Source organism: Stenella coeruleoalba (assembly GCF_951394435.1).
Source record: "Stenella coeruleoalba genome assembly, chromosome: 19".
Classification (NCBI taxonomy): domain Eukaryota; kingdom Metazoa; phylum Chordata; class Mammalia; order Artiodactyla; family Delphinidae; genus Stenella; species Stenella coeruleoalba.
In genome coordinates, this window is record NC_137165.1 from 51,774,610 (window position 1) to 51,793,321 (window position 18,712).

General features: G+C 56.1%; 2 protein-coding genes across 4 annotated transcripts in view; one reads left to right on the plus strand and one right to left on the minus strand.

Moving 5' to 3' along the window:
- Positions 1-18,712, plus strand: part of DNAH17 (dynein axonemal heavy chain 17) — a 110,914-nt gene that overhangs the window by 36,366 nt on the left and 55,836 nt on the right. Inside the window, exons 22-40 of one of the 2 annotated variants that reach the window (XM_079904930.1) lie at positions 46-162; positions 258-344; positions 1,738-1,878; positions 4,970-5,218; positions 6,906-7,028; positions 7,936-8,283; positions 8,384-8,475; positions 8,872-8,998; positions 9,743-9,895; positions 11,236-11,361; positions 11,526-11,612; positions 12,323-12,448; positions 12,791-12,951; positions 13,554-13,710; positions 14,794-14,898; positions 16,695-16,852; positions 17,317-17,455; positions 17,613-17,840; positions 18,229-18,366. In XM_079904930.1, coding sequence (XP_079761056.1) covers positions 46-162; positions 258-344; positions 1,738-1,878; positions 4,970-5,218; positions 6,906-7,028; positions 7,936-8,283; positions 8,384-8,475; positions 8,872-8,998; positions 9,743-9,895; positions 11,236-11,361; positions 11,526-11,612; positions 12,323-12,448; positions 12,791-12,951; positions 13,554-13,710; positions 14,794-14,898; positions 16,695-16,852; positions 17,317-17,455; positions 17,613-17,840; positions 18,229-18,366 — 2,862 coding nt within the window. Of the gene's footprint in view, positions 1-45; positions 163-257; positions 345-1,725; positions 1,879-4,969; positions 5,219-6,905; positions 7,029-7,935; positions 8,284-8,383; positions 8,476-8,871; positions 8,999-9,742; positions 9,896-11,235; positions 11,362-11,504; positions 11,613-12,322; positions 12,455-12,790; positions 12,952-13,553; positions 13,711-14,793; positions 14,899-16,694; positions 16,853-17,316; positions 17,456-17,612; positions 17,841-18,228; positions 18,367-18,712 lie in introns of both variants that reach the window. The other variant, XM_079904929.1, reaches the window with a different exon arrangement.
- PGS1 (phosphatidylglycerophosphate synthase 1) overlaps positions 3,868-18,712 on the minus strand; it is a 108,538-nt gene continuing 93,693 nt past the window's right edge. The window contains exon 9 of one of the 2 annotated variants that reach the window (XR_013825070.1): positions 3,868-4,461. The gene's annotated coding sequence lies outside the window, so the exon portion shown is untranslated. The remainder of the gene's footprint in view (positions 4,462-18,712) is intronic. The other variant, XM_079904934.1, reaches the window with a different exon arrangement.

Sequence of the window (18,712 nt, forward strand, 5' to 3'; positions counted from 1 at the left end):
AAAAAGAGCAGGAAAAGGAGTGGTCCTTGGCCTTTGCCTGTGTAGGAACTGCCGGAGCAGTGGACCAACACCAAGAAGCTGGCCATCCAGGTGAAGCAGAACGTGGCACCCTTGCAGGCCAACGAGGTCAGCATCCTGCGACGGAAATGCCAGCAGTTCGAGGTACCACGGCCTCAGGGGGCGGGGCGGGGTGCAGCGTGCACCGCAGCTGGGCCCTGGGGCGGGAGCCTGATGGCTTCCACGTGGTCCTCCTGCAGCTCAAGCAGCACGAGTTCAGAGAGAAGTTCAGGCAAGAAGCCCCGTTCAGCTTCAGCGACCCCAACCCCTACAAGTCCCTCAGTAAGGTACATCTGCTCAAGGAGGAGATGGGGTGGTAACTCTGGGGACCCTGATGCTTTCTCATCCTTCCTCAAGCTGTCATTCTCATGAGCCCAGAAACGTGGCCTTGATGGGACTGGGCTCGGGGCCGTGCACGTGTGTGTGCGTGTGTGTGCACATCTGAATATCCTACGAGCCTCACAAACCCACCCTGCGGCTCAGCCCCTCCCTCTCCTAGGTCCCCACGTTCAGCAGTTTGCTGTCCCCTCGGGCTTTGCACTCACCCTGCTCCCTGGTGCCTTCTTCTCCCTGACTCGCCACGTGCAGCTGGTGGCCAAGCCTCACCTGTGTCCCCTGGTTCCCACTGCCCAAGTTCATGGTCAGTGTCCAACGTGCCAGCTCCATGGCCCCAGACCGGGCAGCCCATTCAGGCTCAGGCCCCATGGACTTCCACCTGGCAGGGACGTTTGGGGTACATGGGGCCTGGGGGGCCCCCAGGAGCACAGGGGGGCACCGCAATGCTCCCGGCACAGTGCTCAGCCCCCACTGTGCCCGGGCCCCAGCCCATACCTCGACCACACTCTGCAGTACCACAGGCGTGAGTGAGCGCAAGGGCACCCCAAGATGTCCTTTAGGGCCACCCCACAGTTTCCCTCCCCCGAGCCTCTGCTCTTTCCCCTGCTCAGCCTCGAAGCCCACCCTTCCCAGAGGCCAAGATCCTGCCTTCTCTCCATGGGCATTTTCTCAGTCACGCCCCCAGCCCACAGCATAGATGCCACCATTCCCTCCTTCGAGCCCCCCGAGCACTTAGCCGTGGACGCAGGCTAGGCTCTTTGAAGAACTCCCCTGTCAAGTCTGTTTAGGAACCATGTCCATGGTGAGAGAGGCCCGCAAGGCAGGGTGCAAACACTCGGGACCCCCTGTGTCCCCAGTCGAGAGTGGTACACACTCCACACCAAAGCTTTCGCAGCTGCCCACACTTAGTCGTGTGGCTCAGGACGAATCTTTTTTTCCTCCTCACTGCTTATCTAGATTTTTCTAGTTTTCAAAGCAATCAAGCATTACTTATATACATTTTAATACAATACAAATATATACAGTGAGAGAATGGGGGAGGTTCTGGGAAGTCAGAAAATGTTAGGAGGAAGTCTGACGTTCGGGCAACGTCCATTACGAGTCAGTCCTCACACCTGAGCTCGCCGATGACCCACCCTCCCATCAGAGGAGAAGCTGGGGGCGGGCGGGGGGGCCGCTGCCCTCCCAGCTGGAAAGTTTGCCGCCACCCTGTGTACGTGGTGTTGGCTCTGGGCTTCACGGGGGGGGGGGGGGGGGGGGATGTGGCGGGGGAGACGGGGAAGGCTCCGCCGAGTGCCAGCACCCTGTTCACCGGCTTCTGCACGCCCCCAGCAACAAAAGAGCATCGCGTCCATGGAGGGCGTCATGGAGGCTCTGTGCAAATCCGGGAGCCTGTTCGAGGTCACAGTGCCGGACTACAAGCAGCTCAAGGCTTGTCACAAAGAGGTCCGCCAGCTGAAGGAGCTCTGGGACATGATCATCATGGTGAGGGGGGCGCCAAGCCTCAGGGGGCGGGATTGGGGGGGCTCCACGGGCAGCATCCCAGCACCAAGAGGGGGCGCTCCCGTTATCCTTCCGTAACAGCCGCCTCTGATGGTTGATGGAGGCAAAAAGACGAGTAGGAAGCCTCACTGCTCCTGGTATCAAGGCTGTGTGTCCACAGCGGATGTGCGCGTGTTCGCTCCCCAGTCTCACCTCTTGGCTCCTGTATTTCCAGAGATATTTTAGCTCTTCTCTCTTTTTATTTTTTTATTTCATTTTATTTTATGTTGGAGTATAGTCAATCAAGTGTTGTGTTAGTTTCAGGTGTACAGCAAAGTGGTTCAGTTATACACATACATGTACCTATTCTTTTTTTTGGGGGGGGCAAGGAATAGCGACTTTATTTGGAAAGCCAGCAGACCGAGAAGATGGCCCACTAGTGTCCCAAAGAACCTTCTTACCTGAGTAGAATTCAGGCTTCTTGTATACTAAAAGGGGAGGGAGTGTGGCTGGTTGTTGCAAACTTCTTGGTGCTGAATCCTTTGTTCTTGCAGCTGTCCACATAGTTCTGGTCACAATGTTGACCTTCAACAAGACAAGTGTTATTTTCTGTTCTGCAACTTTTTAATCTCTATATGAATGGAAAAGTGTTATACCTTTAAAGGTCAAGCCCGGGAATATTTCAAGCTATAGGTGACATTCTTTTACAAAGGTGCAGAGGCAGTAGGACCATGTATCTATTCTTTTTCATATTCTTTTCCCATTTATCACAGAGTATGGAGAGGAGTTCCCTGTGCTAGACAGTAGCTCCGTGTTGGTTATCTTTTTTTTTTTTTAATAGATAATGGCTTAATTTTATTAAAAAAATTTTTTTTTGGCCATGCCGCGAGGCATGCAGGATCTTAGTTCCCCAACCAGGGATCGAACCCGTGCCCCCCGTAGTGGAAGCACAGAGTCCCAACCACTGGACCGCTAGGGAAGTCCCTGGTTATCTTCTTTTTTTAGAGAAATTAAAGTATTTATTCCATATACAATTTAGGGTTTTTTTAAACTTTTTATTTTATATTGGAGTATAGCCGATTAACAATGTTGTGATAGTTTCAGATACACAGCAAAGCGACTCAGCCATACATATACAAGTATCCATTTTATTTGTTTTGTTAATATATTTATTTTTGGCTGCGTTGGATCTTCGTTGCTGTGCGCGGGCTTTCTCTAGTTGCGGCGAGCGGGGGCTACTCTTCGTTACGGTGCGCGGGCTTCTCATTGCGGTGGCTTCTCTTGTTGCGGAGCACGGGCTCTAGGTGCGCAGGCTTCAGTATTCGCGGCACTTGGGCTCAGTAGTTGTGCCTCTCGGGCTCTAGAACGCAGGTTCAGTAGTTGTGGCTCACGGGCTTAGTTGCTCCGCAGCATTTGGGATCTTCTCCGACCAGGGCTGAAACCCATGTTCCCTGCATTGACAGGCAGATTCTTAACCACTGCACCACCAGGGAAGTCCCTACACATATCCATTTTAAATACAGCAGTGTGTACCTGTCAATCCCAAACTCCCAATCTATCCCTCCCCGCTCTTTCCCCCTGGTGACCATGAGTTCGTTCTCTAAGCCTGTGTTAGCTCTTCTCTCTTGTGCTCTTGAACGAACTTCAGAGTCTCTGAAAAATCCTCCTCCCTCCAAAAGAAAACTCTTACGACTGTAGCTAGAGTTAAGTCTACTCCATGAGCAAATCTGGGGAGCATTCCCCTCTTGACAGCCGTATTCACTGTCCCCACCCAGGAGCAGGCTCTGTCTTGTCAGTTATCTGATTTTTTTTTTAATTACATCATAGTGAAATGCTCTCAACGTCTTCATCTTGACCATGCTGAATCTACCTATTCCTCACAGAGAGGGGGAGAAACATCTCTGGAGCCCCAGGCTACCTCACGACCACCCCCAAAGAGAGCGAACCCATCGATGCCTCTCGATGCTTTCTTGTCTTCGCAGTTCACTGAATTCAAGTCTCTTGTGCATGAACGACATTACTGAACAGTCGGTGAAGTCAGATGAGGATGCTGCACTTTCCCTCAATAAACAACCCTTAGCGCAGACCCAAGAATACGGTTACTTTTCCCAGGAGATGACGATAAGCGTTTCTGGTCAGGGTGTTGCAAGAAAAATTCTCCAAAACAAACTAGCCAGGACAATTTTATGATCACGGATACAGAGCAGCTTAAACGCACCAGAAAGGGCCATCAATTCCTGTGGGGATTAAGGTTTCGAGTCTTGGGATCTGCAAGGTAAATCTCTTGTAAACACCCCAATTGTTTATCTTTATCTGACACGGATGTCTGTCAAGACCGTGTCTTTCCACCCCAAGGCCTGTCTCAGCAACCTCTGACCCGCTCCAGGACCGGCCCGTCCAGCTTCACGGCTGTTCTCAGCCTACCCTGAATTAAAGACTGTGACCTCACAGGGTTCTGTCTCCACTCTTGGTAGCGTTGTCTCCCAGTAGTGCCTGTGTCTTGTTTCATCCTTTCGTGAGTGAAATATCTTCTGGTGTTTTTAATCAGTCAGTATAAGCTAGGTTACTCTGCAGTGACAGACAGCCCTAAAACAAAACAAAAAAAAACTGTGTGTAGTTAACCACAGACATGTATTTCTCATTCACGCAAAGTCCACACTCCAGTTCCAAGCAACCCTTGGGCAGCTCAGTGCACGCATCCACCATTGCCAAGGCAGACGGAGGGAACTGGGGGCCAGGCGTTGGCAATCCAGTGCTTCTGCCCCCAGGTGTCAGGCATCACCCACATTCCATTGGTCGAGGCAACTGACGTGGCTGCACCAGGAAGTGGGACAGAACTAGATCCTGGTGAGCAGTGACGGAGCCCACGTTTTGCCAAAATACCTCTTAACTGCTGACTTTTAAGTTGAATCTTTCATGATAGAACTGGGTTGTTGGTTTTTTTCCCCCCTCATATCCACCCACTTTACCAAGCTCTGTCATTAGTTCTCAAGACTCATTGGATTTTGCTTCCTGAGAGCAATGGCAGGAAGGTGGCACAGGTGCCTTCCTGAAGTGTCCCCAGTAGAGGAGACAGTGAGAGTTTCCATCTCAGGTCAACACCAGCATCGGTGACTGGAAGACCACCAAGTGGAAGCACATCAACGTCGAGCAGATGGACATAGACTGCCAGAAGTTCGCCAAGGCTGTGAGGTCCCTGGACAAGGAGGTGAAGGGCTGGGATGCCTTCGTGGGGCTGGACAACACCGTGAAGAACACGATCGCGTCCCTGCGCGCCGTGAGTGAGCTGCAGAACCCCGCCATCCGGAACCGCCACTGGCAGCAGCTCATGCAGGCCACCCAGGTACCGCGCCTCGGGGGAGGAGGGCGCTGCTCCTTGGGGACTCGCTACAGGATGGGCGGGGCTGGCGCTGATAAAGCTGGCTTTGAGGTGCTTGGGCTCTGTGCTCAGAGGGGCCCTGCTCTGGGTTGGATGCTCTGCTGTCACCATGTTGAAGTCCTTAATGATTTTTTTAACAAGGGACCCCATCATTTTGATTTGCACCAGGCTCCTCAAATTATGCAGCCAGTTCTGGTTGAAAGGTGAATGTCCCCGGGGCTCAGGACGTTTGGGGCGGAGGAATAGCTCCCCAGGTCCCCCACACGCCACCAGAACACAGAGTCCTAGCACCCAAATTTTCCCAGGGGTATCCCCCAGTGGGGGGTCACTGGCCTTGACACTCACAGAAGGCAAATAGGAACATCCCCACCGTCAGCAAACATTGAACAAAACTCTGTGGAACGGCTACTCTGCAGAGGCCCCGCGTAGGTGCCAAGGATGCAGAGACAGAACACGGGCCCTGCTCTCAGGGAAGCAAAGGAAGAAAGAACAGCGTGGGTCACGGTGTTTGGGACGCCGAATGGGATGCTCAGGGGTGGTTCTAGGAGCATAGAGTAGGCAGTCACCTCCATGGCGAGGAAAGGGCAGGAACGGCTTCAGGAGCACACGGGATGTGGCCTGGGCCCTGGCGGGGAGAAACAGACGAGCAGAAGGGTTATCCTGAGTGCTGAGACCACTGGCCAGCAGGCTCGTGTACCCCATCCAGGGCCTGGGAGAGACCCCCGGGCGGTGATCAACAAGCAACTAAAACGTCCCAGGAACTGGGCATCACCGAGGACTGTTGAGACCCGGGCAGGTATTTTTCCAGCCATGATTGAGAGACACTCGATTCCATCACTTGGTTAAGCCAGTTTCCATGGCAGGCCTGGAATCGGGGCCTGGAAACGTCTGTCTATGTGACAGCGAGAAGGATTTGAGGACTGGGTGACACCATGAAAACACCTGGTATTGTTACTGGAGTAATAGTACCTGTGACTTGGCCACTACTGTTACTAACATGGCAGCTCCCTGAGGTGGTGGATCAGGTCCTGCGACTGCTGTAACAGAGCCCCACACCATGGGGGCTTAAAACCACAGAAGTGTAGTCTTCCCTGGCTCTGGAGGCCAAAAACCTGAAATCAAGGTGTCGGCAGGACCGTGATCCCTCTGGCAGTCTAGGTGAGGGCCCTTCCCTGCCTCTTCCAGCTTCCGGTGGCCCCAGGCGATCCTTGGCTTGTGGCCGCATCCCTCCAATCCCTGCCTCAGTGGTCACGTGGGCTCTTCTGCATTTCAAATCTCCCTCCCCTTTCTCTGTTGACAACACCTGTCATCGGATTTAGGTTCCGTGCAGTTGATCCAGGACGATTTCATCTCAAGATCCTTAACAGCTGCAAAGACTCTATTTCCAAATAAGGTCACATTCTGAGGTCCAGGTGGACATGAATCTGGGGGGGACACTATTCAATCCCCTATCAGTGGACTCTGCTGTTACCAGTTTGACAGGGAGGAGAGGCGAGGCCTGGAGAAGTGACTGCCCAAGTCACGGAGCTTCCAACTGCCCCCGCCATGGCCTGGGTTCCTCCCTCGCCTGCCTCTCCATGAAGGACAAAGCTGTCCCTCAACGGGAGAACATGTGACCTTACGTGGAATGTGCCTCTTTTTTTTCCCGTAGGTGAAGTTTGAAATGTCAGATGAGACCACCCTGGCGGATTTACTCCAGCTGAACCTACATAAATACGAAGATGAGGTCCAGAACATCGTAGACAAGGCTGTGAAAGAGTCTGGCATGGAAAAGGTAGCCTTTGTTGACAGCAAAGTGCGTTTTGTAGGGGGTGATGCTGAACCCGACCCACCTGCCTAACCCTACTGAACTCTCCTCCCCTACGAAGCACCCTCACTTGCGGTCCATCCTGCCTCGGCCTTCTGAGAAGCTGAAGGGGGGGCGGGGGCAGGAGGGCCGGCCATCAGCCAGTACCCGGGGCAGTTCCAGGACACACGGAAAGTCTGGCTGACTCCTTTGCAATCCAAACCTCTCTCCTCACCTGTTTTTTGAATTTGAATTGTCACATTTTGTCTTTCTTTTTTTTAACAAACTTATTGAGCTCTAAATCACATACCATACCATTCACCCATTTAAAGTGTACAATTCAATGGCTTTTAGCATATTTACAGATACGTGCAACCATCACATATTAGAATTAGTCAATTTTAGAACATTTTCATCTCCTCAAAAAGCAATGAAACCCAGACGCTTCAGCTGTGACCCCCCATCTTCTCATACCCCCCACCCCAGCTCTAAGCAACCATGAACCCACTTTCTGTTTCTACAGGTTTGCCTTTTCTGGACATTTCATATAAAGGGAAACAAATAATATGTGGGCTTCAGTGTCTGGCTCCTGTCACTGAGCATGTTTTCAGGTTTCCTTCATGTTGTAGCATGTGCCTGGGCTTCGTTCTTTCTTATGGCCAAATAATGTTTCATTATATGAATACACCACATTTTGTTGATCTGTTCATCCACTGAGGGACATCTGGGTTGTTTCCATCTGTTGGCCATTGTAAATAACATTGGCATGAACATTTTGGCTTTCTGAAAAGCGCCTCCTTTCTGAAGGGGTTCCTTCCATGTTCTAGGAAACTCTGGGTCCTTTTCAGCCCCTCATGCCAGACACTTGCTGAGCCGATTTCTGTTCCCCCAAAAGGTGCTGAAAACCCTGGATAGTACCTGGTCCACCATGGAGTTTGAGCACAGGCGGCATCCGCGGACAGGCACCATGTTGCTCAAGACCGATGAGGTGCTGGTGGAGACGCTGGAGGACAGCCAGGTGCAGCTGCAGAACCTGATGATGTCCAAGTACCTGTCCCACTTCCTGAAGGAGGTGACGAGCTGGCAGCAGAAACTGTCCGCCGCGGACTCGGTCATCTCCATCTGGTTCGAGGTCCAGAGAACCTGGAGCCACCTGGAGAGCATCTTCATTGGTTCCAAAGACATCCGCGCCCAGCTGCCGGAGGACTCCCAACGCTTTGATGACATCGACCAGGAGTTCAAGGTGAGCACAGCTCTCTCGCCCCTGCCTGGGCACTTTCGGAAATGGCTCCGTTGGAGAAAACAGGGCTCCTGATGCCGTGGCGGCCCCTTTCTCTTCCCAGGCCTTGATGGAGGAGGCGGTGAAAACACCCAACGTGGTCGAAGCCACCAACAAACCTGGTCTCTATAACAAACTTGAGAACCTGAAGAAGAGGTGGGTCCCACACTGTCCAGGGGAGGGGCTTCGCTGTGGCAGAAACCCGAGTCATGCGCCCCTTGCTGGCCAGGATGGGGAAAGCCCCAGGTTGTGGGTTAACACATCCCCTTCCTCCGAGTGCGAGCTCTCGGGCCACATCCTGCCACGCCGGCCACAGAGCGGGCCTTCAGCCTCAGAAGAAGCACTGACTGCAGAGATTAAACTATACCCTATCATACCTGGGGACACCCACCAGGTCAGGGGCTGGCAGAGAACAAGTGTGGAAGATTTGAATCAAACTGGGGCTGTGAACAGCCTGGGCGTCTCCGGGGCTGTCCGTCTAGCACGTGGAAGGATGGGCTGGAAAAGACCCTCTGTCGAGCAGGACTCAGCAGCCTTGTTTCCTCCCCCAAGGTTGGCCATGTGTGAAAAGGCCCTGGCCGAATATTTAGAGACAAAAAGACTTGCTTTCCCAAGGTTCTACTTCGTCTCCTCAGCCGACCTCCTGGACATTCTCTCCAACGGAAACGACCCCGTGGAGGTAGGTGGGCCCCTGGCATTGTGAAGAGAGGCCGACCTCAGGTGCGGCCTCCAGGCTCCAGGCGGGTCCCGGCTTGGCTCCATGTCCAGGTGGCCCTGGGATGTTGGAGGAGTGTCCACAGGTGTCCCTGTGGCATCTCCACGAGGTCATCCACACCTGAAACCACCCAGGGGCTGGGCCATGACAGAAAGACCTGGGACTGGTCTCAGACCCTGCCCTTCCCTCCCCAAGCCTCATCCGCGTCCTCTGGAAAATGGGTGAGATGCCCGTTTCTGAGAGACACGCCTGCTCCTCCTAATAAATCCCAGGCGCCAGGAAGAAAAGGTCCCTTGAGGTTCCTCTTCTAAAAGAGAGGAGGGTTAGCTACCCTGGCGAAGGGAAGCGACTGTCTTATTTTAATCATGAAGTTCCAGATGCACAAGAAGGCAGCCACAGGGTGGCCCACAATTTAGGTTCTGAGCGTCTGACCTAGGGACGCGGGTCCCATGCCGGGGACAGAACCTTCTCAAGGAAAAGAAATCTTCAGGAACAGACATTCGGAAGGTTCCACCTGAGAGCAGTTTTTGCCATTTGTTGGCTAAGTGCGTTCAGTCAACATCCCAGAGGCGGTGGGGGGGGGGGGGGGCGGGTATAAGCCAAAAAAAAAAAAGATGCTTAAAACCTCCCGAGGAAGACCCAGGCTGCGTGTCTCCTGCCTTTGAACCCCTTGGCTGCAAAATCCAGTGATCCCCCCGCCCAATCCAGGTGAGCCGCCACCTGTCCAAGCTCTTCGACAGCCTGTGTAAACTGAAGTTCCGCCTCGACGCCGACGGGAAGCCGCTCAAGTGTGGCCTGGGCATGTACAGCAAGGAGGACGAGTACGTGGACTTTGACCGGGAATGTGACCTCTCGGGGCAGGTGCGTGCGTGTGCGGAGGGACGCCCCCGCCCCAACCCGGGACGACAGTGCAGCGTGTACAGGGCCACACGGCCTCAGACAGGCTGTCACCCCCAGCCTGGGACCACCCCTCTCTCCTTCCCTCTGCCTCTCAGAACAAATGCTTAAGGGGCTTCTCTATAGAATTTCCAGCACAGCCTTACCTACACAGTATGAGGTGCATTGTGAGAAAAAAAAAGAAGAGAAAGGAGGGGACGGAGGGGGAGAAAAGGTTTATTAATGCCATTGAGTCTTTATTATTTTATTTATTATTATTAATGCCAAGGGGTTAGTGTTAGCGGCACCCGCCCCCCTCTTTGAAGGGGGCCACACACACCTGAAGCAGCCAGTTCTCATTCCTGCCCAGCGTAAGGGGCTTTACTGCTTTGATTTAGCAGGGGGGTCCCTTTACCTTGGGCAGCCCGGCCCCCTTTCCAGCTTCCCCCCACCCCAGGAGGCTGCTCCCTTCTGCTGACAGCAAGCTTCCCGGCTGCCCTCCACGCCCCCCCTCCCCCAATCTCTTTGCCCAAGTATTGATCAAGCCTTCGAATCGATCTTGACATTAGCCTAAGCGAAATGTAGTTCAGAGGTAAGTCAGCTTGGGGGGTAAAAATCTCACACGAGAAAACTCAAGCTCCCACAACTAGAATTCGGAGAACCTGGCCAGATGGGGTTGGCAGGCCGGTGGCAGGATCCAGTCCTCAGTTCGTTCAGATGCTTCCCACACGTAACTGCTTACAGACATAACCACGAACTACAGTGAGCCCTGCCTGCACTGTCGTTGTAGTTTAAAAGAAAAACCAACCCAATTATCTCATTTCGGTATGTTCCCCCCAGTTGCAGTCAGTTGAAGTTTTGTATTTTAAGATACACACAAGGCTCGTCAGCAAGTTTGTCCACGTGACAGTCTAAGACCCTGAGATGATGCACCTGGAGAGCTAGTGGGGGCTCCACTAGTAAGGGACACGGGGCAGCGGGGCTGGGGGGACAGGCCCCGCGTCTCTGCACATCAGCACCACTTCATAGGGTCAGACATAGACTATCTTCTCCTCTTGATTTTTCTCTGGTTTCCTCTCCCTTCTCTGTGTAGAAACAGTTAATGCACACGAATGCCCAATGCAGCTAGTTGTGCGGGTACAGCTGGGCTTGCTGACCACATTTTTCAAGCTGATCATTCTTACTGCTCTGAAAACCTGGGTATTTCTACCCCTGGGATGATAAGGAGGAGGATGACAAATGGTCATTTAATTTGTAAATGACAAAGCAAGCCATCGGAATGAGCTGTGCTCACCCCTCTCCGGTCCCTGTGGCTCCGTCCCCAGGTGGAGGTCTGGCTGAACCGGGTGTTGGACAGGATGTGCGCCACGCTCCGCCACGAGATCCCGGAAGCCGTGGTGACTTACGAGGAGAAGCCAAGGGAGCAGTGGATCTTCGACTACCCCGCCCAGGTCTGAGGCTGGGTGGGCGGAGCTCCCCTGTCCTGGGTTAGCCACAGTGGGCGGAGAACAGCCACCTTACTGATGTGAACTCTTCTGTCACGCTGAGAACGACGCTCACGTTGGGGGGGGGCCGGGGGCCGCTCTGTTTTCAGATTGCGCTCGCGTGCACCCAGATCTGGTGGACAACCGAGGTGGGCCTGGCGTTTGCCAGGCTGGAGGAGGGCTACGAAAACGCCATCAGAGATTACAACAAGAAGCAGGTGTGTGCTCCCATCCCCTGTCCATCCAAAGCTTCTTGCTCTGAGGTGCCCACTTGTGCCACTGCCGTTTCTGTGGGTCAAAAGCAACCAAATACTGGCGCCCCCCAACATCCTTCTGCCCAAGAGTAACCGCTTTAGAAGTACATGACTTTAATGCTCTCTCTTTTTAAAAAAAATATTTATTTATTTATTTTTGGCTGTGTTGGGTCTTCGTTTCTGTGCGAGGGTTTTCTCTAGTTGTGGCAAGTGGGGGCCACTTTTGATTTAACTTTTTAAAAGATTCTTGGTTAGAAATTTAGAAACTAAAGATAATTTTTGAAATAAAAACCCCACCACCCATATATAACCCCGTCAACAAATTCTTATCTAACATTCTAATCTTTTTGTGTGCATGTAATCGATTCCTAGGCAAAAATATATAAACTGTCCACACAGCTTTAAAATCCTGGTTTTACGCAACGTCCGCCGTCTTTCACGGCATCCGATCTTCTTCTACACCATTTTTAGTGGCTCCTTGATATTCCACGGGGGGGCCTGTTCCCCAGCGTTCCCCACCCCCAGTTGGGGGATAGCGAGAGCTTCTTTCTGTGTCTCGTTGTTGTGAACAAGAGCATGGGGGTCTTCCCTACACAACCGTGGGGGACCCCCCCCCCCAGCCCGGAGTCCGCCCTGCGATGGGTGTCCCAGCCGAGGCGCCTTCGCTCCTGCAGATCAGTCAGCTGAACGCGCTCATCACCCTGCTCATCGGAAACCTCAACGCCGGGGACAGGACGAAGATCATGACCATCTGTACCATCGACGTCCACGCCCGGGATGTGGTCGCCAAGATGATCACCGCCAAGGCACGGGCGCTGGGAAGGGCCGGGAACCCCGCGGGGGGCTGGTGCCTGGGACTCCCGTGCACGCCCCCATCCCAGTTATTGCTGCTTCCTCCTGGGTTGAGGGAGGCGGGCGACACTACTCCGGGCAGTGGCTACCACCTCCTTCATCCCTTGTCTCGGCCCTGGTAAGCGACTGGACAAGCGGCCTGATCAGGGGTGCCCACGGTTCGGCGAGACTCAGTGGTGCACGGAGTTAGGCTTGACGTGGGCACCATGGGAGGAGCCGGAGGCCAGGGAGCCCCCCCCGACCCCGGGGCAGGGGCCAGCGGGAGGCAAACTGGCCTGCCCCTCCTGCAGGTGGAGAGCGCCCAGGCCTTCACCTGGCAGTCCCAGCTGCGGCACCGCTGGGATGAGGAGAAGAAGCACTGCTTTGCCAACATCTGCGACGCCCAGATCCAGTACTCGTACGAGTACCTGGGCAACACTCCACGACTGGTCATCACCCCGCTCACCGACAGGTGAGGACGCACCAGCCGCCTTCCTGCCTGGCCCTGAGCAATGCAGCGGGGGGACTCTCACTGTTCTCTGGGCCCTTCCCCGTGAGTCCTTGCGCTGTCAGACCCGAACGTGCCCTGCTGAGGCTGACGGGTCCGGGCATTTGGGTCAGATTCAGTCCTGCTACCGGCCAGGCACCCAGACTCGGGGGCCACGATCCTATTCCCTCCCTCCGACCCTGGCTGTATGGCCTTGGGGGTGTTCCTCAGCCTCTCTGAGGACCTGCGAAGTGGGGACGTTATTTTATAAATCCTCAGCAGCTCGTTGAGGGTCAAGCGAGTCATTTAACAGCAAAAAGCACTCAGACCAGCAGCTGCTCAGAGCGAACCGTCAGTGACTGTGACGTTAGGCAGTGGCCTCCTCTAACGCCCTGGTGGGCACAGCCCCCATGTGGCATCCGCCCCGGCAAGACGGTGTCTGCTCTTTGGCGACATCACAAGTGCTTCCCACCGGCTCCCTTTGGTGCCTCCTTGGGGCTTGGGGGGGGGGTGTCACTGAACCACAGTGAAAGAACGTGGGCGGCTGTGGGGTTGCCGCCCGCGAGGTGATCGGAGGTCCTTTGCAGATGCTATATAACCTTGACCCAGTCCCTCCACCTGATCATGGGCGGAGCCCCCGCTGGCCCTGCCGGGACTGGCAAGACAGAGACGACCAAGGACCTGGGCAGAGCCCTGGGCATCATGGTCTACGTCTTCAACTGCTCCGAGCAGATGGACTACAAGGTACGCATCCCAGGCCCAGGGGGGCCTGAAGTCCCCAGGGAGGACCACCCACGGCCCCTCCCTCAGAAGGCACAGCCTCCACGCCCCAAGTGAGCTCTAGATGTGTGCACACTGCCGGCCGGACCCAGGCAGGAGGCACCAGCTCCCCAGCTTGCTGACGGCGTCCACCAGACAGAGAGGCTGAGTAGTGGTGCCCCGACTGGCGGCCTTGGCCCTCCTGGGAGGCTGGGCCTCTGCAGCATGACCAGCGTGTCTGGTAGAGGCTCTCAGGGTGGGCACAACCAGTCCTGCCTCCCCTGGGGAGGTAACCCCTCCCAACCTACATTCCAAGCTTGTCCCCGGCAACTGGGGGCACCAGACAGAGTGAGCACCTTTGAGAGCGTGGGGGGCAGGGTAGCATGAGGGGTGGGTATAGGGTAGGGGCTGGGTCCTAGCGGTCACTGGAGACTGCAGGACAGCCACAGCTCTCAAAGGGCCCGGAAGAGGGGTGACCATGGAGGTCAGGTCAAAGCAGCCCCTGGGGGCCGGGGGGGACACTGAGATCAGGAGCTCGGGCCTGCAGGGGGCCTCCCTGCCCCACCCCCATCAGAGCCCCACAGTCCAGGGGACCCCATCTTGAGGCTGAGGGTGGGGACGGCTGCCCCTTCTGACTCTCAAGGCCGCAGCCTGCACCGGCCTTCTGGGTTTTAGAAAAGTGAAATCTGAAGCTGGATCCTCCCAGAAGGAATCCTGTATGTAAACGTTGAAGAACCATCCTGATTATCCAGCTGGGGCCTGCCGTCCGTCCCCATACCTTAGCGGGAAGCCCCTCTCCTGTGTGCTAGCGGGAAATGCAAGGGCTGAACTTTACACAAACTCGCTAATCTGAGCCCGGGCAAAGCCCCCATGCCAGGGAGGGTCTGGACTCTTCCTGGCACCCGGCCCCGGGCAGGATTATCCCTCCCAGGGAGTGAACGTCCTGCCTCTAGCCTTCTGAGGGCCCCAAAGTTCCCAAGCCTGACCCTCGGCCAGGGGGCTGATGGGGCAGGTAGGGGCTCCCGGCAGGGCTCTCCACGCGTGCTTCTCCCATCTCACCCTTTCTAGTCCTGTGGCAATATCTACAAGGGCCTGGCCCAGACTGGAGCCTGGGGCTGCTTCGATGAGTTCAATCGAATCTCCGTGGAGGTCTTGTCTGTGATCGCCGTACAGGTAGGGCCCGCGTGGTCTCTGGGTCACGTACGGGAACTCACTGCCCTGCCGGCTTGGCGCTCGTCAGCTTTCCTGTAGGGTCAGGTCAGCCTCACTGAGTTGGGGGGTGTGGCACAAAGGTGAGCGGGACCCCAGCCCTGTCCTTCAGGGGCCCACAGACCCAGTGGCACATATGTAACCGAATACAGACGAGGGGATAATCAGTTTTGCCTAGGGGACCAGGACAGAGGGCTTGGTCTCAATTACCAATGGAGCTGGGCATTGAAGGATGTCTAGGAGTTTATCAGTTAGACAAGGGTGCTGGGAGGGAGAGAAGGAGGAAATGAGCCCGAGTATTTTGGGAACACCCATGACAGAGTGCAGGACTGCCTAGTTCTGGGCTTTATTTGAACTGTCTGTGCCTTCATCTTCTAATCTGTAGAATGGGTTTGCTGGCAGGATTAGGGGTGAGTGCACGTAGCTGGCCTCCTCCACTGTTGTTTCCCCACCTTGGCATAGACATGGAACTATCCCCAAGCCCTGGGGCTGGAGGCCAGTACTGCAAAGAGAGGACGAGGGCAGCCAGCGCCCCCTGGACCCATGGGCAATGCTGACGGCTGCCTTGGGGACCCCTGCCCCCAAAGTCAGTGCACAGACCCCAGGATAATCACGTAGAGCTCTGTTGACTCGGATGGAGGAGCAGGAACTGGGACGGAACATTAGGAGAGGCTCCACGTGGAGGGGAGGGGTCCCACCGCCAGCCCCTGCCCTGCTGGGTTGTGAGCCGCACGCTGCAGACCAGTCTGGGAGGAAAGTCCTGGACAACTAGGCATGCGCTTTGCTCCAAAGCCCCAGGCTCGTAGGTCAGGGCTTAAACTGTGGCTGTAGGGCGCCCTCCAGTGGTGGCTTGGAGATTTGCAGCTGCTCAGCACCACCGAGGGTCAAAGGCAGCTAATGGTCCCTGAATTCAGATTTCACCCGGGGCTGAGTTTCTTTTTTTTTTTTTTTCTTTTTGCGGTAAGTGGGCCTCTCACTGTTGTGGCCTCTCCCGTTGCGGAGCACAGGCTCCAGACGCGCAGGCTCAGCGGCCATGGCTCACGGGCCTAGCCGCTCCATGGCATGCGGGATCTTCCCGGATGGGGGCACGAACCCATGTACGCTGCATTTGCAGACGGACTCTTAACCACTGAGCCACCAGGGAAGCCCGGGGCTGACTTTCTGATGTGGGGATGGCTACCAGTCAGCCCTCCCACGGGTCACACTGCCCGAGCAGGAACGGGACACACAGAACGGCCAGGGGGTGGGACGCCACTCAGTAATATCAAGGAACAACCCCAACCTGGAGGAACCCCCAGGGCGTCTCACTGAGTGACCAAAGCCCGTCTCAGGTGACACACTGTACCATCCCGCTTACTAACGTTCACGAAAGACAGAATCACAGAAACGGGAGCAGATGAGTGGTTGCAGGGGGTCGGGGAGGGCAGGGTGGGAGAACGGTGGGGGTGGCTATAGAGGGTGACAACACCTGAGGTCACAGAAACGTCCCATCATCACGTGGCTGTCCTGGTGGTGATGCTGCACTACGGTCACCCTTGGGGGGCGCCTGGGAGGGGCCCATGGGATCCCCTCCTCGTTCGTTCTTACAACCGCATGTGAATCTACGGTTGTATCAAAGTTTAAAGTTTAATTTAAAAAAAGAAAAATCAGGAAGGTCCTCCGCAAATGCACAGCCACACACTTTAGCACAAACGGCAATCCGTCCCGCCCGTCGAAGGTGGTCATTCCCACGTGAACGCGTCTGTATACCCACTGTTTAGGTAAAATGTATCCAAGATGCAATTCGGGCCAAGAAAGAAACGTTTAATTTCCTGGGAGAGATGATAAGGCTTATCCCCAGTGTTGGCCTCTTCATCACCATGAACCCCGGGTACGCCGGACGCACGGAGCTGCCCGAGAACTTAAAGGCCTTGTTCAGGTGTGTGGTGGGCGCGGATGGCATGAGGAAGTGCCCAGGAGGGCGCTGTGGAGGGCAGAGGGCGAGGCCGACCAGAGGGGGCTGTGGGAGAGGAGGAGTCTGGAGACAAGGCCTGAGTAAGAAGGACCAGCCCGCCGGGGCCTCTGACACCTGGGATGGAGGTCCCGTTTCCGGCACATCCGGCCAGTGAGGGAGGACAGGGCTCAGGTGACTCTCAGAGGAGTTGAGTCAAGGGATGCAGGGCCTGGAGACGCCCCTGCGCAGGGTGTAGGAGGAACAAGTGAAGCGGGAGCGCAGCCAAGCGGCGGGTGGGGGCCTGGGAACCCGGCTCCGCACCTAGACTCTCAGCCAGTGGTGCTGTGCTCCTCCTGGCAGGTGAGGTGTGCCCCTAGGTGACAAGGGACAGGTGGGGGCATGGTTGGAAGAGGGGGAGAAGCCAAGGCAGACCCCGCTGACCCCCGCAGGCCCTGCGCCATGGTGGTCCCCGACTTTGAACTGATATGCGAGATCATGCTGGTGTCTGAGGGCTTCCTGGAGGCCCGCCTTCTGGCCAGGAAGTTCATCACACTCTACACCTTGTGCAAAGAGCTGCTGTCAAAGCAGGTATGTGACAGCGTCCTGGGCCCACAGAGCTGGGGTCGGGAGGGGTTACAAACGCAGGTGGCCCGCATGCCTCCACGCGTCCCGGCGGCAGGCTGGCCTCCGTTCCAGCACCCCGCCGGCGCGCTCACGCCCGCCCGGCCCTGCCCTCCACTCGCAGGATCATTATGACTGGGGCTTGCGGGCCATCAAGTCTGTGCTGGTGGTGGCCGGCTCCCTGAAGAGGGCCGACCCCGGCCGAGCAGAGGACCAGGTGCTGATGAGGGCGCTCAGGGACTTCAACATCCCCAAGATCGTCGCCGACGACCTGCCCGTGTTCATGGGGCTCATCGGGGACCTCTTCCCTGCCCTGGACGTGCCTCGGAAACGGGACCTGAATTTTGAGAAGGTGGGAACAGCCAGGGTCACGGTGGCCCGGGAAGCCACACCCCAGCCTCCTTCCCGCCGAGGATGCCTCTTTCCGCCACACACTGTGGCAGGTACCCACACTGGGGTGGTGGTCACGTCTGCCAGCGGGCAATGGCCACACATGCACGGCTCCCTCTGCCCCGAGGAACGTCCTGAGGCTACGGGTTGCCTCTCCAGCCCCTCTTGCAACGCTGGGGGGTCGGGAGAGGAAGGGGAGGATGCTTTGGGCAAACCCATTCCCCGCACAGGGTTCTCAGTAGCACCCACGGCAGAGCACGTAAACATCCCCACGGGCAGGGCCGCTGTTCCCTTCTGAGCTCTCCGCTGGGCAGGGGGCTCAGCGCCCCGTTCCCACACGCCTTCCCCAGGTCATCAAGCAGAGCATCGTTGAGCTCAAGCTGCAGGCGGAGGACAGCTTCGTGCTGAAGGTGGTGCAGCTGGAGGAGCTGCTGCAAGTCAGGCACTCGGTGTTCGTCATCGGGAACGCGGGCAGTGGCAAGTCCCAGGTACGTGCCCACCCGGGGACCCAGCCCAGTGCGTCCCGGGCGGAAGGGTGTCGCGGACCGGGAAGGAAGCTGTGACGGGGGGCCGGGGACGGCAGGGGAGGCGAGGAGTGGCCAGCGGACCCTGGTCCCACCGATGAGGCCCTTCTCCCAGGTCCTCCTCTCTCCCTCCTCCCCCCTTGATATCAGTCACCCCGCCTCTCTGCAGCCGACCCCCCACCCTCCTGTCCCCTGCCCCCTACCACTGCCTGGGCACAGTGGAAAGCAGAGGGCGGCGGCCAACATGACTGATACCTATAACATCGGAAAATTCTAAACCAGCCGAGTATTCAGCTAGCCACCCACAGGA